Source organism: Mesocricetus auratus, unplaced genomic scaffold (assembly GCF_017639785.1).
Source record: "Mesocricetus auratus isolate SY011 unplaced genomic scaffold, BCM_Maur_2.0 Super-Scaffold_100009, whole genome shotgun sequence".
NCBI lineage: Eukaryota > Metazoa > Chordata > Mammalia > Rodentia > Cricetidae > Mesocricetus > Mesocricetus auratus.
The window spans coordinates 2,380,722-2,406,991 of record NW_024429193.1 but is presented as its reverse complement, the minus strand read 5'-3'; the positions used below and the strand labels follow the sequence as shown (position 1 = coordinate 2,406,991).

The 26,270-nt window shown below is 43.4% G+C and overlaps 1 protein-coding gene across 3 annotated transcripts in view; it reads left to right on the top strand.

Moving 5' to 3' along the window:
- The window catches only part of Negr1 (neuronal growth regulator 1), a 727,936-nt gene that overhangs the window by 485,013 nt on the left and 216,653 nt on the right, over positions 1 to 26,270 (top strand). For all 3 annotated transcript variants that reach the window (XM_040751546.1, XM_040751547.1, XM_040751545.1), the window contains exon 4: positions 8,409 to 8,540. In XM_040751546.1, the coding sequence (XP_040607480.1) occupies positions 8,409 to 8,540 (132 nt within the window). The remainder of the gene's footprint in view (positions 1 to 8,408; positions 8,541 to 26,270) is intronic.

Below are 26,270 nucleotides of genomic sequence, written 5' to 3'. Positions count from 1 at the left end.
CTAATACTTCTCCCAGCTAGAAGGCAAATTGTTTTTGTAGAGTAAAAGCCCTTCTAACCTATGATTTCTGCTGGTAACTCCAGACTCACCTCTGCCCACTCTCATGAAGCTGATGTTCAGACGTAATCCAGTCTCCACGGTCTTGCTTAGGCAATTCCTTCTTGCCGTGATGGTGGGTGAGGAGAACCTGCATTTATGCCAAATGCACCACCTACTAGAGATTATTAAAATTAGCTGTTCATTATTTTATTTCCACAATGAACTCTATACTTTCTGAAGCAGGAAAGCTCTTGTTAGCTGGTCAGAAGTCGGGGTGCAGTCGCTGTCATCTGAGTGGACAAAGTGTAGAAACATAAGCAGCAAATGACAATCAGGAAGGAAAGTAATGACTGTGAACTGAGATTTTCTTTCTCCCTCACCACTGTCTGGTAGACTATGACAACGTCAAAGAAAAACAAAACAAAACAAAAAAGAACTGGGAAAGTTGAGCTTTTTATTTACTGGTTGTTTTATTTGCTTCTGAACCCTGTTAGAATCATCTCGGGGCAGGGGGTTGGGGGGTAGCTTCCATAATTTCATCTTTTCTAATAACCCTTCTCTTATTGCACCTTGGAATTCCATTATTTCCGTGCTCAAACAACACTTCCTAGAATTGCATTAACCGATATATTTTTAGTACATCCTCATAAAGGTTTTTGCTACAAAAAGGATGTTCTCTTGGAATTCATTTTTTTCTCCCCCGAAACTCACTTGCATTATTCGAAAGGATTAATGACCTCAGCGACTTCATAAATTACACCATGAGAACTTTTCTATCTCCTACTGTCTTTGAAAATTATATAGAAAGAGCAGTGTGTATGTGGAGGCAGATTCACAAATTGTAATGAAATCTAGGCTGGAGCAGTGGCCACCAACAATTCCAGTACTTTAACACAGAATGCACTGGCTGCTTTTAGCTGAGTGCGTGGCATGAGTTCTATGTGGTTCCTGTAGTGGATTGCCACAAACTTCATAGGATCAAAAAACAAAAGCATCGTCTTGTACTCTGTAGGTTAGAAGTTTAGTGCTGAGAGCTCTTCAGTAGAGACCAAGTATTGACAGGTATGTTCCCAGGCAGAAACTCTCATGGAGAATCAGGACCTGGCTGGTGGCTGAGGGACCTCTACAACTTCCCTTGAAGTGGCTCATACCTCACTTTGTTTAAGTCAGAAGAGGTTGGTAGAGGCTTTTTCATGTCCCATCTTTGTGACCGTGACTCTGCTGCTCTTGAGACCTTGGTGATTTGATTGAGTCCTCCAAAATGGTTTCCTAATGTTATGCTTCTTAACATAATCCCTTTGGCAAGCCCACCTTTGATGTCTGATCTGATTGTCCCAGTGACCAGGAAGAAGCTTTCTCTGGAGGAGACATTGCTTTGATTAACACACACACACACACACACACACACACACACACACACACACACACCCTTGATACTAAAGAACTGTGGGATAATTGACAGCAAGGTTAATTTATTGATTTTAACCCAGTGGGTTTACTAACATGGCTACAGCATTTACAAGAGGTTAGCATGAGATCCAAAAGCATTTTTCAGAAGCCAGCACACATCCAAACAACACGTTACTGTCCTGAAAGCCAGAGTTATATGTGTACACTTTAATATAGTTCTTACCACAGGCCATTCTGCTGCCTGTTTTGTTTTTAAGTTAGGTGTCTGAGCCTCGTGTGATTCCAAGCCTGAGGTTCAGGAGTTGGTTTTTGATTCCACATCTGTAGCTAAGTTCATCAGCAAAATGTTTAACGGCTTAGCCATGACTGCCTCGTTCTACCAAGAGAGTCCACTTTGTCTACGGAGGACTGACTCTGGGACCTTCCACAGATGTCAAACTCTATAAACGCCCAAGTCCTTTTATTTAAGTAGGTTTGTGCTTGAATATAACTGGATCGCTTCTTGTACTTTACCTTATAAACTATTTACAGTGCATAGCACAGTGTAAACGTTCCGTAAGTAGTTCTTACGTTGTACCTTGCTGGTCTCTCAGGGAACAGGATGTTGGGAAGTCAGATGGTGGAGCATGATACGAAAAGTCCACGGCAGTAGCAGACAAAGGTAGAATGCGTGAAGGTTGACCACGAGCATTGTCTCATTCTGCTGTTTCATTCTTTGGTAATTTAATGCAATGTATTTTGATCGCATTTACCTTCCTGAATCCTCCCAGATGCGTCTTCCCTTCTCAATTTCGCGTGTTCTAGGTATGATTGTTGTTTTATTTTTAAGCCCATCAAGAGCCATTTCTGCTGCCCACCCACTCTCAGATGTAGGGCAATCCACTGTCGGTTCACTTGCCAAGGGCTTACAATTGTTAAAGTAACCCAACTCTCCCTCTTCCAGCAGCTACTGGCTGCCGATAACTCCTCAGCTAGGGATGATGCGGACTTCACGCTCACTGCTTCTTCCCATGCCATCATTTTGTCTGGTTTGAGCTTGTGTAGGACTTGTGCGTTCTGTCACAACTGCTGTGAGTTCTTACACGCAACCATCCTGCTGTGTCCAGAAAAAAGACTATCTCCTTGCAGTCATCTACTGCCTCTGGCTCTCATCGTCTTTCTTCTGTGCAATGATCCCCGAGCCTTGTGGGGTAGTTGAGTGATATAGGTGTTTTATTAAGGACTAAGCATTCTGCAGTCTGATGTTTCCTTCAGCTCGGCCAGTTGCAAATCAATGTCAATTGCCGTCAACTGCAACAAGAGTCTTAGTGAAGTGAAGGCTTAGAGATATATTTATGAGCATCATTTGATAAATTCTTAGGAGTTGCTTTAAAACTATGTCCATTTAGCAGAATAATATGATTAACTTCTCACCGAGGACCTATGATCTGTATAACCATTGGTTTTTGGTACCTGCTCTGAGTCCCACCTTGATTCAAATCAGAAGTGTTTGGTTACTCCATAATGTTCATACCGATGTTGCACCAGTGGGCATAACTTGCCAGTCTGTTCTCTACTACAGCTTACAGGGTTGGCAGCTATGTAAGGCTGGTGATTTCTTTTCCAGGACCATGAGTAGCACTTGAAGCACTATAAACACTAGGGAGTAGGGATGGTGTTTCCAGGTCAATTCCAGTTTGAGTTCTCCATGTCCTGTGAAAATATAATGACTTTACCTACCCTCCGGTTCTGGAGGGAAGGTGAGTGATAGCAATAGCCTATAATATTTGATGATCTATAGAACCTCACTAGCCACCAACTGCAAATGATGCAGCACTTCCTGATGCTGAAATTGTTATTTATTATCCTGAGGTGTCCAGTGGGAACCCCATTGCCTGTTACATCATTCTACAAGTCTTACCAGAAAAGCAATGTTTCAAGGCTTGTTTTGCTTCTTGGTACTGTTTTCATACTAGAAACATTTCAGACCATCACATATGTGTGTTTACGTATGTAAACTTATAAACACACATGCAAGAAATAGGGAAGACTGCATTGTCCCCAAGAAGTAACTCCAACGAAGGATAAGCCTACAGTTCTATTAACGGATGAAGGACAAGATATGTGTGTTTATTTAACTGCTGAGGTGACAGGAGTGCAGGGCTGGTCATTGCAGTTAGTGTCTCCTGCTCAGCTTCCTAGTTGCTACATCTATTAAAGACGGTGATAAGTCAGAAGTGAATCCTTGAATACAATAACCCATCAGTGTGGAAACAATCTCCAAACTAAACTCTCCTGCACACTCAAAGCTATGCATTGTAACAAGAGATAGATAAGGTGTTTCTTACACTCATTGTGCATCCTACAATGATGTGAGTGATTTATTTGGGTAACTCATCCCCCAGAATGACCCAAAAAGACAGGCTCTGTCACTGCCCTCATTCATTGCATGTGGGTTAACTAATAATGAAGAATCCAGAGAGGGGTGACATAGCTCAGGGATGATGGAGCTGGGATATTGACCCAGAAAATACACCTCACATCCCTGACTACATATCACGAGGTGACACCTGTAACAGGTGCTTCACGATCTCAGCTATGTTGAGAATAACCATCCCTTTATGAGCAGATGACCACTCTAAAGATTATTTTATAAACTCATGGAGGGGTCCCATCCAGTTCTAGTGAACGTGAGACTCTGACAATGTGTCTTTCTGCACGAAACCCTGAACAAGAGATTTTGGAAACTGTTTAAAAGTGGATCTGAAGAGTGGTTGCTAACTACTGTTATACCACAATATTAAGTGTGTTTATAGAGCTGTGGGTCAGGGGCTTCTAGACGAAGCTTGACAATTCCTTAGCGGTGTAGCTAGCAGAACACAGAAGGTCATGAGCCACAATGTGGATGCTGGGAATTGAACCTGGTTCCTATGAAAGAGCAGCCAGAGCTCCTAACCACTAAATGATCTCTCCAGCCCTCCATTTATTTATTTATTTATTTATTCCTTAGAAAAATATGTCCCTCTTTGGAAGAGATTATATGCAAAGGAAAACTGTTTACCTTACAGTCAGTTCTTATCTTTTTTGCCTTCGGTGCGGCACTTAACATTTAGCTAGTCTTTGTAATCTTGCAAAGGGCTGACAATAACTCCGCAGGATTTTCTCTCAACTGGTCACTCTCTTGTCACCTCAGGTCTTCAGTCCACATGACAACTCTTTCTAAGACTCCTTGCCTTCCCCTTTGACTGTGAAAGCAGAGAGGGGACGTCTTCAAATGTGGACGTTTAGTGCATAGGACTTTATTCTCATTTACCGTTACAAGCACCCACTCGAGTGATAATTCTTTAAGTGTGTGCCGTGTGAAGATGACATGACAGCACCCAGAGAGAGCAGCATAGGGTCTTCACTGGTGGGAGTGGAGGCACCGTGACCAGGGGGCGTCTACTGCATGGTACCTACTGGGAGATGAAGAGCATCACACCATGAACATCCATAGAAGTTGCTCAAGGACCCATATGATCTCTGTCTCTTCTAGAGTTGATGGTATTTGGCATTTCTGTCTATATCCGCCGAGCCCTGTCCCTCTCTTCCACTGTGGGGTGGGTTGAGCTGAACCGTCCTGAAATGCCCTATTGAGCATTTATTATCTTCACAAACATAGCTCCTCATTTTCCAATCTGGAGTTCAGCGCCGGGAAACATCAGCCCTGGAAACTGAGCGGAGAAGAGTTCAGAATGGACACCTTTCCCACCTAAGGCAGGCTCCCTGTGCCCTACCTTTTATGGCGCGGAGAGTAGAAGCAGCATCGGATCTAACGTTCCAGTGGTCAGGTGGGAATAACAAGATGACCCTGCGGTGTGATTTCCTCCTGAAAGGCATCTTCACATCGGAGCCACGTAACTGACAGCAGACTCTACCACGCACTCATTGGCTGCCAATCAACTCAGCCCTCACTCCGTGTCAAGATGAAGAAAGATCTCCCAAGTGATTCTGTAGATTGTGCCACCCATGTCCACGCCAAGGACACACACATACACACACACACACAGTAGGTTTTAATGTCATCTCTGGAACTAGCTGATGCAATGCTGACATTACCACCTATGGGATCCTATATAGCTTCTCAGGGTTTGTAACATTTATTATTGCTCTCACGTTTTATTATCAGTATATTTTTTTGTTTTTTTTTTTAGACAGGGTTTCTTTGTGGCTTTGGAGACTGTCCTGAAACTACCTGTTGTAAACCAGGCTTGTCTCGAACTCACAGAGATCAGTCTGGCTCTGCCTCCCTAGTGCTGGGATTAAAGGCGTGTGCCACCACTGCCCAGAACTCATGTTTTATTATATTTATTGATCCTTGTATTTGTTTTAACAAAAAAGCTACAATGTTATCTTCTCCTGGGAGGAAAAGGAGTTCAAGAGACATACCCTTCCATGAGAATTTACACAGTGATGACAGTCAATGATGGGAAGAGGGGCACTTTCTTCCGGGGTGCAGCCACTAGTATGAGCACATGCTCCTGGAAATAAACTCCCGCCCAAACTCCTACCAACAACTCTAATGAAACAGGTCACTAGGTCACACAAGGATTGGAAGCAGGACAGAGGCTGCCTGGGGGATTGGACAGAGATAAATGGGGACGGTAGAGGAGAGGGGCAAGGAAGGGTAATAGGGAATGAATATGACCAAAATATATCAAGTACATGTAGAAAAGTGTGTGGATGAATCTCATTATCGTGTATAATTGATATATGTTAATAAAACCATTAAAATGAAAATCAAAGGTCTGTGGTGTTTATCCCTAACCTTCAATACTATAAAGGCCAGTGTTCTTATCCCTCTGAGATTCAGCAGTAAGAACTATAAAGAGCACGTGTGTAGAGACTCTGTGTTTAATTACTCGGTTAATGATTGCATGAACCTTGACCACTCAGATAGGTTGCAGTATGTGTCTGGTGTAGATGAGGATTTGTACTCCAAGTTTCAATTATTTTAACAGAAGTGATCTGAGCCTTCAAAACTGGAGTTGTGAGAATAAGACAAAAAAGGAGCCCCGGGAAAGAGCACTGTGCCAGTGTATAGATGAGTGACAGGATCACAGCCTTTGGAGGAGAAACTGAGGCCAGCCTACCCAAGTCAACAGCTGCCCTGTCCCTGGTGCCCAGGCCAGACCTCATGAGCACATGCATGCAAAGCAGGCACTTCCTCCCTGAGCCAAGCCACCAAGCCTGCCCCAATGCCCAGAGTTTGTCACTGCTAAGGAGAGACAACTGACCCAGAGACACCAATGAGGAAAGGATAATGCAGCAGAGTCAGCCACCTGCACCAATAGGACCTTGGGAGGGGTTATAAAGCCAGGTCTAACTAACCTCCTTAATAAAGCAGTCTGCAGCATGCTCTGCTACTCACTGGCTCCCTGTGCCTGAGTCCTTGGTGCTGTTTCTTCCCACGCCCTCCCCCAAGGGGTACCCCAGCAGCGTAACCCGCAACAAGCCTCGTGGCAAACACTCGCCACGACTGGATTTCAGCAGTTTGGATTGTGAAGTTAGCTACCATGTTTTTTAATCCTGCTCCCCCCAATAGTTTGTCAGCCAACTAACCGTCTCAGATGTTTAACACTCACCTTCAGCAAACTGAGAGCAACCTGGTAATAAATAGAGAGTTGTGTATTTTCGAAAACACTCATGTCCCGTTTTTTCAGTGGCAGTCACAGTCATTCTGAGGGCAAACTGTGATGGCAAATACTGCCCTAGGCAAAACCCACAGGGGGGCCGGGCGTTGGTGGCTCACGCCTTTAATCCCAGCACTCGGGAGGCAGAGGCAGGCGGATCTCTGTGAGTTCGAGGCCAGGCTGGACTACAAAGTGAGTTCCAGGACAGCCTCCAAAGCCACAGAGAAAGCCTGTCTCGAAAAACCAAAAAAAAAAAAAAAAAAAAAAACCCACAGGGGGATCCATTAATCAACACATTCTAGGTCTGAAAGGCTGTAACTGAATTTCCTTAGATCTATTAGAAGTGAATCCCATTAACTTTCTAACTTCTGGATCCTTGTATTTCTGGAAGGATGGCAGCATGAAGACAAAGACAGTCTTGACTCTGGAAAAGGCTGTTCAGTGGGAAAACTGTTTGATTCCCAACTCTTTCTGTAGGCATTGACACGTGAATGCATGTCACATCCAGTTAAAGGACAGGGAGGGAGGCCGCCCACTTTATCACCACAACGTCTCTGTAGAGACTCTACTGACAGGACTCTGGCTGCCGAATGACTCTGCTTTTTTATCTGAGAACAGATCCTATTACTGAGGAAAGGAGTCTCCATTTCCAAACTCATTAAACTTGGGGATATTCTTCCATCTGTGAATATGACTTTGTATTGTTAATCTACTGTTATTTTTAGTCGAACAGAATGTTTTCCCCGGAATAATAAAAAAAATAAAGATAATTCGGTTTGTTTGTATAACCACTTAACTCTTAGCTGAAAGTCATTAAGCTTTTTTCCTGAGATTCGCTGGTGATTTGCATATAGCATTTACAGTATGACTTGCTTGGGAGCACTGGCAATTTTGGATGGGGGCTCTTGGCACTGGTTTTATAGACCTGTGTATTTTCGTTGAACCATCTGGATGGAAACCATGAGTGGAGGGAAGGTTCCCTCAGAGAAATGTAGTGTTAAGTTAGGTGAAGTGTCCAAATGAGATCTTATAAAAGTCAACATACACCAAGCCACGTTGGTGAATTCCATCTACACTGCAAGGACATGGGCATGCCATGTGAAGGGCTTGGAGACCACAACTGATTAAGTAGACCACATGGTCATCCTATCCTGGGGCCTCTTTTTTAAATTTTTAATTTTTTTAATTTCCCACTAATGTGGAATTGTCATCTGGTAGGAACTGTGAAGGTGGTTGCTTTCTTTGAACGAAGCTTGCGGCAGCAACGATTAAATGTGGTGTGTATTTTTTTTGTTATTGTTGTTGTAGCAAAGCCATTTGAGAATGGACAGTATTTGGACATTTATGGAATTACAAGGGACCAGGCTGGGGAGTATGAATGCAGCGCAGAGAACGATGTTTCATTCCCAGATGTGAAGAAAGTGAGAGTGGTCGTGAACTGTAAGTACCTTCCGTTTATCACCGTTAACTCTTGGTAAATGTATGGTGCCGCTGTGGTTGCTCTACTCCAAGGGGCCCTTACTGGTGAGCGCCGCTTACCTAGGTCAGACCTATATATGCACAACAGCAGCCCCGGCAGATCCCAGTGGTGGTTTGGATGATGTACAAACAGAAGTCTCCCAGTACGGTCTTCACCTTTGCCTCTAAAGCACCGTGCACACACGTGGTGCCCCCTCCTCCTCCCGAGTCTGACATGGTGGATACCTGAGCTCCAGTGCCTGACTTGGTGGACACCCATCCTGAGCTCCAGTGTGCAGGTCTTGATCAGACCTGATAGGCACAAGTAGGAAGCCTTAGGGTGGTAAGGCTTGGCCAGTTGGATGACTGGATTCTATTTAGCTTGGTAACAATGGGTAAATTAACAAATCGTTTCCCCCATAAACTCTATCATTGTGAAGTTAAGAATGAGCTCGATGAACTCAAGAGTGTTCAGCACTGACACCACACCCCTTTTCAAGATGAGAAAACAACAGGTGCAAGTATTCTTGACCTGTGTGTAAAGCCATCTTCACTTTTCCTCAACATACCTTAAGTTTTTCTTTCACATTTGTATTTATCATTTGATCTCTCAAAGGAACTACTTTGAGGATAAGAGTGTCTTACCTGAAATATGCATACATTAAGATACATCTTCTCTATGTTTTCAGTCCATTTATGTACCTTTTCACCTATGACCTTTGCTAATGTAGTATTGACAACCCAATCTCATGGGATTGTCCTAAAGATATCCATCAACGCTAATGGCAGACAGCAGCTACTTTATGTGAACCTGAGTCTTCTGGTCCTTGTGAGGCAAACGCAAACTCTCTAAACATTCGTGGCACCCAGCTGCCTGCTGGAGCAGACCACTCTCATCAGCCTTTGTCACCCGCCGACCACTTTGGGTAAAATAAGACTAAACAAGTGAATAGCATGCCTGACCAGGAGGCAGTTCCTGGAGGAAATGTTCACAATTCTGTGAAGAAAACAGCATTGTTCTTAGAGAAGGCCTTGAGGAGCTCAAGGCTCCGAGAGCCACCTCAGACCAGCAGAGCCCGAATCCCATGGCTATTGCCTTGGAGGTCAGCTTTTTGACAAGTTCCTAGCTTCTTGAGACTTTTATGGCAGAAGATTTACAATGATGTTCAAGACTTTTATTGCAGAGAGTTGCTTGATCCCTCTAGAATTCAGGAATGGAAGATAACAAACCAGACAAGAGATCCTGGTGATTGTATCACCAAGTATACTTGCTGGTTTTTTATTTTTACATGGTTGGGATGGAAGAAACAAGTAAGGAGTGAGTACTAAAAAAAAAACGAAACTATAGTCAACATTGTCAATAACAAACACGGAGACCTAGATGTATCCACCCTGGGCCTACCTGGTCATTAAAAGTATGTCTCTGATGAGGGCGCAGATAGCCAGTGACTGAGTGGTGTAAGGAAATCTCATCCCCAAGGATAATCCCCTCCACTCTCCCCACACAGTCCTGTCTACCCCACCCATCCCCCAGTTCATTGTTACTGGAGTATTACATTGTTTTCCTAGTCAAATAAAAACTTTAGTCCTGAAGAGAAACTGAATAGAAAAGTCCTTCAGCCCAACTAGTTGCCCTCAAAAAATCTGTGTGGAGAGAGGAATCCAGCCCATGCAAATGTCCGAGATGGGCAATCAGGAGTCATAACTGAGAGCTGAGACCATCTGATGGCTTCCTGGTGCTAGAGGAAGTATAAACAAAAGACAATCTGCCACCCACTGTGCCATGAGAGCAGAGTATTATTGACAATGGATGCCGGTTTTCCCCAGTTCCGACGACCATGACTAATCTGTAGACCGGGCTGTTACTAACCACATGGTGCTTCATACCACAGGCACAAACCCTGGACTTAGGACACAGGATGGACCACATGTCACCAAGAAAACCTTCCCCAGGCATCAGGAGTCAAGTCCTTGTTACACCAGACCACAAACAGATCTGCCCCTCACTCCCCAGATACAACAGCACTGTCCCCAGATTATATGGTTACAGGTCGTAAATTAGAAACAAGCGTTCTGCCCTCAACACACGAAGGGGTGACAGAAGCCGTGGAGAACTAACTCCCTGTGCACTGTGCATAAGGCAGAAGTGTGAGAGTTTGTGCAAAGATCCACAAACTGTGGAACTTGGGTCCGTGACCTACTTAGTGTGAGAGGGACCTCAGAACAGGCAACAGTTAGGACAAAAACAAACAAACAAACAAAACCTTGATCACCATGAAAAAAGCCATGTCAGGATAGAAACAGAGAATTGGGAAGAAAGGTGGGGAAATATATTTTTTAAATTAACAACAAAATTCCCTTTAAAATAATTAATTCGACACAGATATAGCTACAAGTAGAATTTTCACTATGAAATGATGCTTGTCTCTTCTACCTTTAAAATGCAACTGACAACATTCTTCTTAACATACTTTTTTATTGATTTACAAACCAATTAAATAGAAAACAAAATAAATGTCCTTGGTTTTGGTTAACCCTGCTTACCCCCGTTCTGTGTTAGCCTATTTCCCGTCCCTTACGATATCACTTTATCCTAAAGCTTTTGTTCCAGTTTCTGACTCCTTCAGATAATCCAGTTAAACGCACTGAAGCTAGGATACAGAGATATGAGAGTATGTGACATCTATTTTCCACTTTCAGCATTTACCTAAAAATGCATTTCCTTTCTCCTTGTAACTAAATAAAATCCCACTATGTATATGAAACAGTTGATGGCATCTAAACTGACTCCATGTCCTTGCTCTTGTGGATAGAAAGGACAGCAGTGAAAATGGATGGATGTCTCTGATGTTGGATGAAGACGAGTCGGGCATGGGCTGAGGTGTGGTGTGGTTGGGTCATGAGGTCAACCTGATTTTAGCTTTTGAGCGGCCTCTACCCTGAATTCCACAGCAGGAGCACAAGCTCACACTCACAGGGAGTGTGAGTATGCGATTCTCTCTCCTGCATCCTTGCTGCATTTGCCATGTTTTGTCTTTTGTTCTCTTTAAATCACAGTTTCAGCCACTCAGAAGTTAACAAATATCCCATGAGCAAATGGGCTGAGCATTGGTGTTGTTGAGTTTCGTTATTTCCTGAGGCAACATGGTACACATCTGTGTACTGTCTGACGTGCAGATGTGCGCAGTGTAGTGTGCGCATTGTGTCTCCTGGTTGGGATAAAAGTTTCAAAGGAGTAATCTTGTGAAATTGCCCCTTCCAGTGCCAAAGGCTGAGAGCTGCCTGTGGCTTTTTACTGAGCTGACTTCACAGAGGCAAGGATCCAAAGTCCCCCATTTCACAAAAGTCACAGACCCAGCAGAGTGGTGCAGCAGCAGGCAGACACAGAAACACACATTCCTGGTAAAATCCAGATGCCCCTAGAAGCATGGCTGGCAGGCACCCTCTCATGCATCCATACCTTGGATACACATGAGGAGTTCTGAATATATACATTAAGCACACGCATACACACATGCACTGACACGCAGGACACACATGTACGTACATATTATACATTTGCACTGAGCACCACTGGGGAGGTAGGGAGAGTGGAAAGAGACACTTGTTAGTCCATGTGTAACTACTGGATTTCTCTGTGGACAGATTTATTTTCTTATTGGCATTTGTGTTCCACTCTCTCTAACAACTTAGTAAGTTCCAGACCCATGTTCATTAATTACTAAGTCGAAGGTTGATTGAATTTCATAAAGCCCATGTGTTGACCTGAAGGAAAAAAAGCAGGAACAGAACCAGGAAAGTCCTAGCCTAGAGAGGGGAAACAGAATGTAGACTCTCTAAATAGAGAGAGGTTGAGGCTGATCATGCAGTGGAGTTTGGGATCTGGTTCCCAGATCTCAGGGTGCAGAGACCCAAGACACTAGTGTTCACTGGTAATGCTGGTACTGAGTGGTAGGATAGGAATGACCAAATCTCTGTCCTGCTGGAGGGGATCTTCTAATGGAGAGTGTCTTGAAAATGTGGTCCTTACAGTCTAGTATAGTTCATGGAATCTTATTACGGTTGAACATTATCAAATAAACTGTCTTCCTAGGACCAGCTGACCTCTGACACCCTAGGAAAGCTTGAGTTTCAAATTCCATTTCTGTAAACACAAGAACATGCATTTTCCATGTATGTATATAGTAAGTAGTAAATGTTTTGTACATACAAAACCGACAAGAATAAATTTGGTTGTGAAGCCGGACATGGTGGCACATGCCTTTGATCCCAGCACTCAGGAGGCAGAAGTAGGCAGATCTCTGTGGGTTTGAGGCCATCATGGTCTGTAAACTGAGTTCCAGGACAGCCAGGGGCTACACAGAGTAACCCTATCATAAAAAAGCAAAAAGAAAGAAAGGAAAAAAGGAAGGGAGAAAGGAAGGAAGGAAGGAAAGAAGAATGGATGATGGATGGATGAATGAATGAATGAATGAACGAACAAATGAATGAATGAAAGAGTTTGGTCGACTGTGAAAAGTGAGGTCTATGTGGACAGGGGTCTCGTGTTCTTTGGAAACCAGTACTCCCTCACTTAGTGCAACACAGAAGAACCAACAAAAGACCCTGAACACTGTTGCTGAGTGTTCCCCCAGTCCAGTCAAAGGCATGTGCCACCATGTCTGGCTTCACAACCAAACTCTTAATTACAAAACATGCATATAATATTATACTTATACATTTATTCTTATAGGTTTTGTAAGTGCAAAAAACATTTACTACTTACTACACACATACATGGAAAATGCATGTCCTTGTGTTTACAGAAATGGAATATGAAACTCAAGTTTCCCAAGGGTGTCAGAGGTCAGCTGGTCCAGAATTAGCAGATTTCCCTGGAACTTTGCATAGATGGCATGTTAACCAAGTATTTCTTTCATTCTTTTATTTACTTTTATTCTTCTCTCATATATTATTGCATCTTGACCACTGTTTCCCCTTCCTCTGCTCCTTCAAACCCCTTGGTGCCCCTCCTCCACCCACTCCTCAACTGTTTCCCCGTCAGAAAAGAGGAGGCCCCCAAGGGATAATCAACCCCAAATGGCATAACAAATTGTAATAAGTCTAGACAGAAACCTCCACACTAAGGCTGGGTAAGGCAACCCAGTAGAAGGAAAAGGGTCCCAAAAGTAGGTAAAAGAGTCAGAGACAGCCCTGCTCTAAGTGTTCGGGGTCCCATAATGATACCAACTATATATTGATACAATTTTTGTATCGGTATTTTCAAGTGGACTTAATAAAGAGACCCTGTTTTTTGTTCAGAGGGAAGAAGGGACACTAGTTCCTTTTTATAAAAATAAAAACAGCTGAAGTATACAGGGTTTTAAATATCTAATGCCTTCCCTAACCTCCAAGAACAAAACACATACAAGTAAAGAAATACATTAATTGACTGTAAAAGTACAAAATTCAGGCAAATTAAAGTGAAAGGATATCTGCATATGACTTCAGTATCAGCAATGGTTGAGTCACATGCTGACAGTTTCACTCAGTATTAGAATGATTTAGCTCACAATTTTCAGTAAACGGGATGGAGCGGTGCTTCCTGTGGCAAGATAAATAGTAAAGGCATTTTGGGGTATGCTGGGAACCAAGCATTTATCCAATACATCAAAGGTGCATATTTGTGCATAATTTCGCATCTGCTACATATTCATTTATGCAAATGTGCACTTTATCTTCCAATATAACTAGCTCCAAACATGTGGACTAGAATGTTCCAATTAGGTTGACTTAGTACAGTTGCTCCAAAGCCGGAAGCAAGGGGCCACAGGGAACAGGCAGTAGGAGAAGTTCTGAGGAATGCAACCAGTGTTCTTAGGCTAGACATCAAGTTCTTCCCAAAACCTTGAGCAATTTATGCAGATGTCAGACTTATGACTGGAAGAAATTTCAGCTGTCAGCAGCCATCACCTTGGTACAGAGGACTCAGCACTCAGAGGCTGAAGAGAGCAAGGAGAGTACAGACACCTGAAGCAGGATATCAGGAGTTGTCTGGATCACCGGTCAACACTTTGGCTTTTATTTCGTCTCTATAGTAGTAATTCCTATACATTTATTCACTTTTTTTTTTACATTTGATGATAATTTAGGGTGAACTGAATCTACATCTTACATGATTATATTTACAACTATTAACTCTTATTTTTAAACATTAACCATTTGGGACATTAAAAAATCAGAATACAATAAAAGTATAGGTTCATACATCATTTCCAGGAGAATGATGAAATTCTCAGCGCCTCGATATTTCTATACTTTCACTTAATTCTCTCTTTTTTTGGATTTTTAATAGAAACACTCATTTTTACATTCCCATCCCCCCATTCCCTCACCTTCCATCCTCCCATGCTTCCTGCCAACTCCCCAGCCCACCCTCCCAACCCACTTCCTCCATGGGGGACCACCAAAGTTCATAACATCATTTGGGCGAGGGCCCAGGCTCTCCTTTCTGTATCTGGGCTGCAATAGTATCCCTCCATGGGAAATGGGCTCCCAAAGTCCATTTGTGACCTAGGAATAAACCCTAGCTCCACTGTTAGAGGTCCCATAGACTGCCTTGGCCTCCTAGCTGGCACCCACATTCAAGGGCCTTGGTTTTGTCCAATTCTAGTTCCCCCACTTTACAACTAGGGCCTGCCTCTTCTCATCAGGTCAGGTCAACTATTTCTGAGGATATCTCCAGCAACAACTTGGTTCATTTTCTCATCTCTCCTCCCTCTCCGCAACTGGACTCCAAGAGTATGGCTCAGTGTTTAGTTGTGGGTGCCTGTTTCTGCTTCTATTAGCTACTGGGTTAAGACTCTAGGAATGGTAGCCTATCTCATTATAGGGGAAGGGCATCAAAGGCAGCCTCTCTTCCTGTCTACTTTTGTGCCAATACCCACTTAATTCTTTATATGTTGGTTACTGTGATACAGTCAGGGCTCATACGGAGACCCGGTCTTCAAGAAGTTAGTTATGTAGGAAAGGCAGGGGGGGATATATTTATAGTTAAATAGTTATAACTCAGTGCAAGTGTGTTGCTACACCAATTCCAAGGTGCTAGGCATGGCTGTTAGCAACATAGCACACAACCTTGGAGTGTCTAAGGGGCCTTGACCTTGAAGGGCAAAACTGAACTTGACATTAAAAGAATTATTATTATTATTATTAAGAACAAAAGGTAGGATCCACTACATGAATGCAGGCACAGCAGCATGTGCATAGCCTGAGTAGAGACAGAAGACAGGAAGTGCCCTTTCAGTCAGGTTGCAATGGCCTGGCTGTAGAGCATAAGGGAGCCAACAGTAGACCACTTCCTGAGAGCACGCTGGCTGCCTCACAGGAAGGGTACCTTAGAAGGCAATGGGCTCCTCTGGGATGCTTGGAATCTCAGAGGAAGACACAGCTGGGAATTTGAGAATTCAGTAGGGATGCTTAGATCCAGTGCTCAGCTATCAAAGAAAGAATAACTCGGGGTGATTAACTATTCACAGAAACATCTGCATATTAAGTAAGTATATTTACATGTTTTTATCTCCTACATCTGTGGAGAAGGCATGGGAGATTTCGGGGTTTGTCATTGCAAGGGTAGAGAAGAGTAAAATTGCAACAAGCTGTGAGCAGATAAGGGGTCTGGGCTGAACTGCAGAAGGTTTGGCAGTGAATGGTTCATCGTGCCTAGGGAACATTCTTAACACCGAATCTCCCCCAAAAGAATCATATTTAAAAAGGAACTTAGAATGGAACATTTCCCTTTCTGCTTGTGGAGTTCATGGTGAGAGAAGTCCAAGGTCGTTGTGTGCCTATATATCCCTGCAATGCGACTAAGTATGCGACGAAGGGGCCCAGTTCTCCTGTTGAGGGAGACGTGGTTGGTCCTTTGTTTTAAGCACTCAACATGGCTTTCCTTAGCAGGGGGCATGAATGAGTCCAGGACTCAAATGTACTCTCCCAAACCTTTAAGTGAATTCTGGGAGGGATCCTAGTGATAAAGACCTTGGGAAGATCGTCCCCATCTAGATGTAAATCAGAATGCCTCTATGGTAATTAAATATGGATTTTTTTCATTATCCATTTTCTAAAAGTAAATGATGGAGCCATTTTATCACCTCAATACAAGAGCAAATCCTCCTTGATGAGGGTTATGTGTGTTCAGTTCCGTTTCCAGGTTGACATATATATGTAAAGTCAGAAAGTAAGTTACAGGTGCAACAGGCTCAGAACAAACACGCGCAGTAAGAAAACAGTCTCAAACAGGAGGAACAGATGCTTGAGGCTGGAAATTATTCCATGCTAAACTTAAATATTAAAGGTAAGAAATAACAACAGCCACACCCCAGTGTAGGTTTATCATCTAAATGTATGGTCTTAGCTGCCAGAGGTCCAGACTCTGAAAACCACCAATGGCCTCACCTCATGTTCTTCTAATGACTTACAGGCTGCAGATACATCAGACCATTAAACCCCCCCTGTTTCTAAACCTGAGCTTATTTAAATCCGGCTGATGAGCAGTTTCCCTCTGGAAAGCACGCATGTTGTGCCACATGATTCATAGCACTGAAACTTTTAACTCAGCATTTGAGAGTCATTTGTAGACCAGAGTGATATGAAGTTAGTGTCCCCTCTTCACTACCTTGGTGCAACTGAACACTGTAACAATGTGACCATCGCTGATACTCTTGTGTTTGACAGCACTGTGAATATGTGAAAAGGAATGAGTGAATGAACAGTGTGGAAAAGTCTGTGGCGGTAATGTCAATGTGCGCAAAGATCTGAAAGAACAATTGGAACAAAGGGACTATCTTGTGGGAAGCATCCTTTTTTCACAAAAGGTGGCTTGCTCCTTCCCCACTTACTTTGGCATTTATTTTTTTCTCACTCTCTTTTCCCCCCACCATTAGCAAATTACACTCTTTTTTTTTTTTGGAGAGAACTCTATTCATTTAATTGACATGTGAAGCATTCATGTTTCTATTTTAAATGAAAACATAAATTGAGGGAAAAAAAGAACAAAAGCAGGAAAATAAGATCAACATTTCATCAAGAGAACAAAGGAAACTCACCCAGTAAAGTGAGATCTTGACCAATGTCACTCAGCTACCCATGATTCTATGTGTTTACAAATTACACTCTTTTTTTTTTTTTGACTGCCTCTTAAAAGTTTCCTCTTTCATTTTCTCTCATTTCTTCCCACGTGTGAAGAAATGTTAGACGACACTGGGAAAAAAATTGCAGTGAGGAATGACAATATATTTAATATACATCATTCTAATCACTATTAACTCTATTGTATTTACTATGAATAAATGGGTGAAATTATTTTTTAAGTATTTACTAAGTCATAATAAAATCTCAAGTTTGGGGATTTCAGGATAAAGAGAGTATGACCCAGCAGAAAATAAAAGCATCTGAAATTATATATTTATCTTAGTATTTTAACTGATTGCACAACTTTGGAGGAAATATTTAAGCATATTGGTATGAATTCATTCTTTCTTTAAAAAATAATGGAGCTGTGGCATCAGCCACACCTGAGATCCTGATATCTTCCTTTGATGTGTACTGGTGCATTCCTGGAAACATGAGCAGACACCCAGCAGGCAGCAAGTCAAAGTCTTAAGAACACTGTTCAACTTCATGGTGTTTCAACCTTGTAATTTTGCTTGGTGACTTTTTAGAAATTAAGTGTGATAATTTACCTCTTTGATGCTCTGTCAACAAACTTAGGCAGCCCGTTTATTCTCTGCTGCTAACTCATGGGAACAGCAAGAAAAGTAAAGGAGAAATAAAGTTCAGAGTAATGCAATCGGGACAGCTTTCGGTACAGTGATACGTGAGGTGACAAAGGCAGAATTTGGAAATTTGCAGTCACACAAACTTAGAGACAACATGGCTCAGTTGCTTGCAAACTCTTGAGTACTAGGGAAGCCAGTGACTTCCTCTCATAAGAACCCGGAGGTAACAGTGGCTGATTATAAGAAAGCAAAAGTCACTGATTCACAGCTGAGGGTGGAGACGGCTCTAATCCACTCCCCACCCCATCCCTGGAGTTTGAGGCAGAAAAGCACAAGGTTCAGCACACAGGATCTGTGGCAGTTCATGCCACCTTTATTGGCTGTTACAGGAACCCGTTGAACTAACTGATCCTCTTGCGTGACAGTTTATTCAGCTATGATGGTGGGGTTGTGGGGATTGACTGAGTTCATACATAATGACCTAGTGAATATTTCTATTAACAACAAGAAGGTAAAAACTGCCCGTTGACTAAGTAGTTAAATAAAAATGCACACATGTATATAAAAAAATGTGAGTTCCTGAAAACCAGCTAAGTTCTTCCATGGAAAGACTGGGTGCAGTTAGATTCTGATAGCTTCAGAAATTACATCACAGGTGTCGAAGTGGGATTTGTAACGGAGCCTTCAAAGGCTGACTTTAAGGCTGTGGCTACCTTCATTGTAACTCTCTGACTCTGAGGAAATTGAAAAAGGAACCTAATTATTTCTCACAAATTGCTAACTCTTGAGACTTTTTAAGAAGATGAAGGTCAGAGGAGAGAAGACAGGGCTGCCGAGCGAGAGGAGGATTTGAAATATCCGAATGGGTACAGGTGCTGCCAGAATGGCTGAGGCTGAAAAAAACAAGTGTGGAGAGAGAGAGAGAAAATGAGTATTTTCCATGAGTAAAGAAAACAATCACAATAAATAATCCTTAGGAATCGCGTGGCACTCAAACAGCTTTGTTCATGTACCTCCTGAAATGAGAGCCTGCGTATAATGTGGAGCCTAAAGAAGCCTCAGCAGTGTGTGCCCCCTCCCGCTGCCTCGCAGTGAAATTAACAGCGGTGCAGAAATAAAAAAACAAAGAAACATAATATAAACTTTAGAAAAATGCCTACTGAGCCAGGAGCATAAAAACAGCTGCAGATTTCATAGGTAAAAAATGAGAGACGGCAGAGGCTTCACTTCACACCTTCAGAGTGGGTAGTTCAAAATGTGCTGCTCTGCTCCAATGGCCTGGCCTTAAGGCGTTGCCTGTTTAGCAGTGGTTTGGAGGCAACTGTAAAACAGAACCCAGTATGTTTACCCTCAAGTATTTCAAAGTCAGGGCTAGTAATCTGGAAGGCATCTCTAACTTATTGAGTAATACAACGGGATCTACTAATTTCACTCAATTGAATTTCTCTGCGATAATCCTATTTTGACTTCAAACAAGTGAGTACTCCACACAGCTGCCCTCCTGTTCGTGTACTGCACCCCATGGCAAGCCCCGTACCCCATGGCAAGCTGGTAGAGGTCTGTCAGCAATTAGAGGAAGTTCATCAGTGCCACTCCATCTTTACGGGCATGCTGGTTCTCTTTGCCGATGAGAAAGGACTCTGGAACCCTTTTTGATCCAATCTTTGCTAATCTGTCTCATTAACTTTTCTGTCCATCCAGAGAGGAGATGGCATTGTCACAGTCAGGAGCGTGTACTGCTCAGTCTGTGTAATACTACCTGTCCAGAACTGGCAAGGGACGGTTGCAGTAGGTCCCATTCAAACATCGCAAGACTCTTAAGATTCTTGTTTCAACCCTTTACATACGTGCGGCCCAGGCCACTCAGTCTGGCCTGGCTGCAGGACCTTAAACCCTCAGACCTTGCAGAAGCAATGGAGACCACTTCCAGGCAGGGCCCTGTATCATTTCTGTTGAGCATTACCTTGCTGGCTTCCCCTTCCTCATCTCAGAGATAGATATATTGCCCTGGACCACCATGAAGGCTGAGTGGGCAGAGAAGTGGATTCTTGCCACTCCCCATGCGTCTTTCTTCTCTCGCTGTGCTGACACAAAGTATCCTTGACTTTCAGGTGAGTGGGCACTAAGGATGTCTTACCAACTGATTGTCTGCTTCCGTCTCTTTGTTCCCCAGAACACAGCCTCCAGTTACTAATGTTATGGAGGATCCAGGCACTGAACATCCTGGATAAAATATAACATTTATGCTTTCTGTCCTACTTCAAATGTTCTGTCTACAAGAAACCATAAAAGCAGGGAATTCGAGGAGCATAGGCCCCTCCGCCTCCCTGGAACAGCAGAACCAACTGAATTTCTGTTTGCAGATTTCGTGAGTCGCGGCAGCCTTTGAAGCCAAGTATGATTTTGTTCAAAGCTCAAATGGCTTCGAAATAACATCTGACTATCCGCCTCTGAGATGAACTTTCCTGACAAAATAAATGGAAGCGCACAGGACGGAACAGTGTTTGCTCACCCCAAACCTACAGAGCCAGAGTCCAGGAGGAATTTAGACAAACTATAAATAGCTCAAGAGTTTAACTGAAAAACACCCACCACCCTGATTTACCTCCTGGAAGACTGCCCTGCCTCTGACAAAGACGGAAGATTTCACTTTCCTTCGCCAGCTCCTCTTCTTTTGCCTAAGAAACTTCCAGAATGCACCAACTAGACCATTTCCCCCGTGTGAGACCACAGCCTCAACAGCAGCCCAGCTGTCACCAACTCCTTTATCAACAGGCTCTTTATGTTCCATGGGGAGTGCTGGCACCATGCTCAGAACTGTGGCTTTCCATTGGTCCCTGCATTGAGGACAGAGATAAATAAGGAACTGGGTTGGTCCTTTGAGTTCTGCTTAATTAATCTTGCCAGGCATAGAAGAGCAATGTGGGCCACAGACTTGCTCTATACTTGGGCCTGGGAAGCACATCCAACCAGCTGCAGGATGTTGTATTTATACCCTGTAGATCTACACTCTGGTGAGTGTCTATTCAAACTAGGACTAGGCAAAGGGTGGGGCCAAGGAAAACACACACACACAAGACAGTGACAAGGGTGCCTCTTAAACGCTTAGAACTGTCATATTTGACTGCAGAGAAAGAAAGAACTTCTAGGGTTTCTTTTATTAAAAAAAAAACTAGTGTTAAGCAAAGAGATATTTCCTCCAGAGAACTATAATGGAGCGATGGAGGGAAAATGAGGCTGAGATGAGAGACTGACAGAAACGTCAGGGGCGCGTTATAGTTGAAATGGTGCACTGTGATAGCAAGAAAACTGCTGTGATTTCTCCTGCCACAGCCCATACTGGACATGCAGACCGCACCCTCATGTTGTTAAACACATACAACTGCTGAGAACAGCGTCAGGTGAAGGCTGTGTCTCTCGCAGGACAGCACAGGAACTGGGAGATGTCATCTTGAAAGACCTGAAGTAATCAGGCTGAATACCCCGTGACGTCCAGAGCTCAATAACCAGACAGTTGGATGCAAACCGCAAGAGGTTTATTGTTTACACAGGCGTCTGTGGGTATTTCAGCAGCCTTAGCTAGCTGAGCACACTGGGCTTTAGGACAATTTTCTTTTTATATACATATTCTTGGCAAGCAAAGCAATAGGGGTATTGTAAGAAATGGAACCACTGCAGGTGCAGATCTGGGCAAGCAATAGGGATATTGTAAAAGCATGGGTATAACTTAGCCTTCCTGGAGAAACCACAAGGTCAAAATTAAGCTTATCTCTACAGCCTGCCAGTTTCCTGCATCCGCACTCTGGGCCAGATGTTCTTTTCAATCTGACCTTGTTCCATGTCTAGGGGACCTTGAGGAATTTTCCACTGAGGCGACCTTCTGAGTTTCTAGGGAGGTGTATTGCAGTCTTTCAGTCTTCCAATTGCTGCTCTGTGCCGAGGTGCAGGTGTTTGGTGTAGATTGGTCAGTCTTGAGAGACTGGAGGCAAAGCGTTGACCCTTTATAGAAGAAAGATGTCATCAGTCTCTCTCTGTAATAAAGATGGGAAACCAAGGGCAGCAAAATAGGGTAAAAACCAACATCTTTACCCCACTTCACCCATTCCAACGTTAACAGGTGGGGTTGAGGGAAGAGGAGTTGCAAGAGGGAAATATCTTTATGAAAGTTCCCAACTATAAAGTTCACTGGGTCTGGATTGGCACCACCTGTAAAATATAAGGATGCCAAGGGGACAGTGATGATGAAAGCTGTCCCAGAGGCCTTGGCCCCTAGATGTTTGACACGATGAAGAACATCGTATTTTATACACTATAAATCAGGGTTCAAAACTTTTGTACCGCAGACTTCAAGAGCCATGGATTCCCAATTAAAAGCTTCATTCGTACATGAGGGGAAAACCAAAAAACAACAACAAGAAAAAAACACCAACTGCAGAGAAGCAAGAAAGCCCACAACCTTGGGATCAGGGAGACAAACACTAGACATACCAGATAAAAAAGGGAACACACAGATGGTGGGCAGTGGGAGCAGCTTTGGCTCCTTGCACAGCTGTGCTGCCCAGGGAGCACAGGAGCAGGGTTTTTCATATCAAAAAGATAAAGAATTCTCGAAAAAACAAAACAAAAAACAACCAGCGTCCATCTTGAAAAGTGGAAACCAAAGCCTGCGGAGGCTTTTCTTCTTGATAATTTAGGTTCCGGGGGCCTGAACCAGCCATGAAGCTGGATAAAATGACTAAAATGTGTGAAAGTGCCTCCTGGTTACGGAATTAAAACAAAATCCACTCCGAGCTCCAAAATTAACTGGCATGAAGCCTCTCCAAGGTGCTGCAGTGCAAACCTGGTCTTCTTTCTCCTCAAACTGCAGGGAGAGAGGCTTGAGACCTGAGCACTCATTCTATTGAAAGCGAAGGGTGTCGAAGGGTTTCGGGATCGGAAGGCAGGATGTAGCACCCTGGAGTCACACCTGCTCCCTGTGCTGGGGAGGAGGTATAAACGTGTCGCCTCTCAAGGCAGGCTCTGATTTCAAGGGTTGAAAGGGCCGAGAATCTGAAGCTTGAATCTCAAATGAGCATGAAGCCACAGTTTTGTTTTATTTTTCTGAAATTCTGCAATGATTAATTGAACTTATTCTCCACTTAAATCGGAGGGACCCATTGAAGATTAGTAAATAAGTACATCACTAGAGAACTACAATTTTATACTCATAACAAACTCTCTCATTGCAAAGTCCATGAAAATCTCAGAATCAAAATTCACATGCTTTATGTGAAAAGGTATAAATAAATCAGAGCTAACAACACAGACAAAAAGGTAAAATTGGAACTTCACATGCTAAAGTTAGCGTATGTAACTTTAAACAAGCAGGAGTCGATGTGTTATCTGAGAAGATGTGTCCACAGAGACTTTCCAAAAATGCAAATCAGAGTAATTTCAGCAAAACAAGCTAGATAGAGTTGAGCAGAGAACCAAGAAAGGGGAAGATATAGCTGGAAGGTGTTGTAGAATTCTAAAGGCAGGATTTTAGAAAGAGAAATACAGTGCTAAGGCATAGCTTAGGTGTAGAAGTTTTGTCAAGTTCCAGGTTCAGTCCTCAGCAATGTACAGAGAAGGGATCGCAGAGAGTCAAGGCACATTACATAATTTGGGTTACACGAGACATAAATATGGTCCCATATGGATATACTATGCAGAAGAGGAGAAGGGGGAAATTGGCAACTTTCGGGGAAAAGGATAATTCACAATTCTCAGAATTGTTATTTAAAAATCTAATTATCAAACTGAAGAACTCCTAGAAACTTTAACACATAACAGTTGAAAGGCATTGCCTGATGATTTAGTAGCGACTGTATTAATTTGCATCCTCATCATCACTTACGTATCTTTTCTTCTTCGTGAGCATAGAGGTGAGAGTCCCTGGAAGGACAGATTGGAAGGGGAAGGAAAGTATTCAAATTGAAATGTGCCTTAGAGCCGGGTGGTGGTGACGCACGCCTTTAATCCCAGCACTTGGGAGGCAGAGGCAGGCGGATCTCTGTGAGTTCGAGGCCGGGCTGGACCAACAGCCTCCAAAACAATACAGAGAAACCCTGTCTTGTAAAAACCAGAAAAAAAAAAGAAATGTGCCTTAGAGCACTTGTTGCTCATGCAGAGGCCCTGAATTTGATTCCCAGCTCCCATGTTTTTACGACTCATGCTGTATGTATGGCTCACACCGTCTTAGGACTCCAGAACCTGGGAATGGAACACCTTCTGGCCTGTGTGGGCCCCTGCACTCACATGTACACATCTCCTCATGGACATGTAATCATGCAAGTAACTAAAACTAAGCTGAATCTTTATTTTAAAATAAAGCCTTCATGAAAGCCATCTCGGTGTAAGTCAATACAAATGGGAAGTAAAACACAGCTAGGTGCAGAGACTGCGAGGGAAGCCACGGTGAGCCAAAGGAGATGAAAACTGATGACCTAGAGAGAAAGGGGACTCTAACCAATGGTTGGTTCTCAGTAGTGATAGGCGTCAGAAGACAACAGGAAGACAGCGGTGCTGTGTTGTCCCAGAAGGCAGCTTTGAATCCACCACCGAAGAGCAGCAGATACCAAGACCATGGTGAAAGGGTCCCAAGTGTCTGACGGGAGCGTTTGTATTGAACATCAGTTACTCAGGCACAGAAGACATGTCTAGGGGAGAACACCCTGCCTCGCTTTAGTTAACAGGATCACTGCTGAAGGAAAGAGAGGGGCGTGCCTCGCTCCAGATGGAGTTGGATAAACGCTGGTGCTCACTATCCAGCCCCGTCCTGACAAAGCTGACAATCACGGGATCAGTATGTGGACTGACACAGAGGTGATGTAAGCTGCAGTTCCAGGCTCTGTGCCACGTGCAGAAGGCTTCCGGGAGCACTACCTGAAGCAGCAGATGGCTTCGGAGAGGATAGGAACAAGCCTCTGTCACACAAAAAACTCCGAAAGTGGGGACATTTGCATTACTGCTGCATGACAATTCTACAGGTAACCGGGTAAAGGGAGGCCACTGGGAAGTGTGGTGGTACTGAAAACATTAATCATATACAAACACGTAGGCATTTGCTTTGTTATCATTTTTGAGAACGTCATGCATGATTATGGTATTTACTTCATTTCCACCCCACGCTCTCTCCCCCACCCCCACCCCCACTCCTTTGAGCCCTCCTCCACTCCTTCTCGATTTCATTTTTAAAAATGTCTAGTCTGTGGAATGAAACGGACTAGAACCCTTGTAATATCACAGCATGAGAATTGAGAGGTGAGCAGTGGTCTCGACATTTATAAAGTCCTTGTCGTGGAAAACAGCAAGCCTACACTGATTATTATAGATGAAAAGTTAGTAAAACAGGAACATGTAATAGAGCAGGGCAAGCTAAGAACTGTGCTGGTGACTGACACAAGAGACAAAGTTCCAAGGAAGCTAATCAAACGTGAACGAAGCCATCAAATAACACAACGAAAACTGAGGAGAAAAAGAATGCAAAAAAGATGCACCTGGGCTTCTGAAGGCATAAAGAGGCTGCCCCTGAGGACATCTGGAGAATATGCGGCCAAGTTGAAATGGACAAATGCTTGAAGATCTCATTTTGCAAACAGCTGCAGTACGTAGAGAATTGTAAGGACCCCAAGTCAGGATGGTCACGGAGGCTTCTTTCTTAAGCGACAGTGTGAAGTCATATGTGCACCTGAGAACTTGGTATGGTAAAAAAAAGGAAACGGGCAGTCAAAAGCCCACCAGCTCTTCAGGACTGAATCACACAAGGAGCGCAGGAGATGTGGACGCTGCAGATCCACCTGTTCTAAAATGAAAGCAGAGATTGTTAACTAGACCTAAGACGGCATATTGGTAACAGCAATGTGTGGAAAAATCATGATCGGGCTGTTGTTATCCTAGGAGTTGACGATCAACGGAAAATACAGAGGAGACT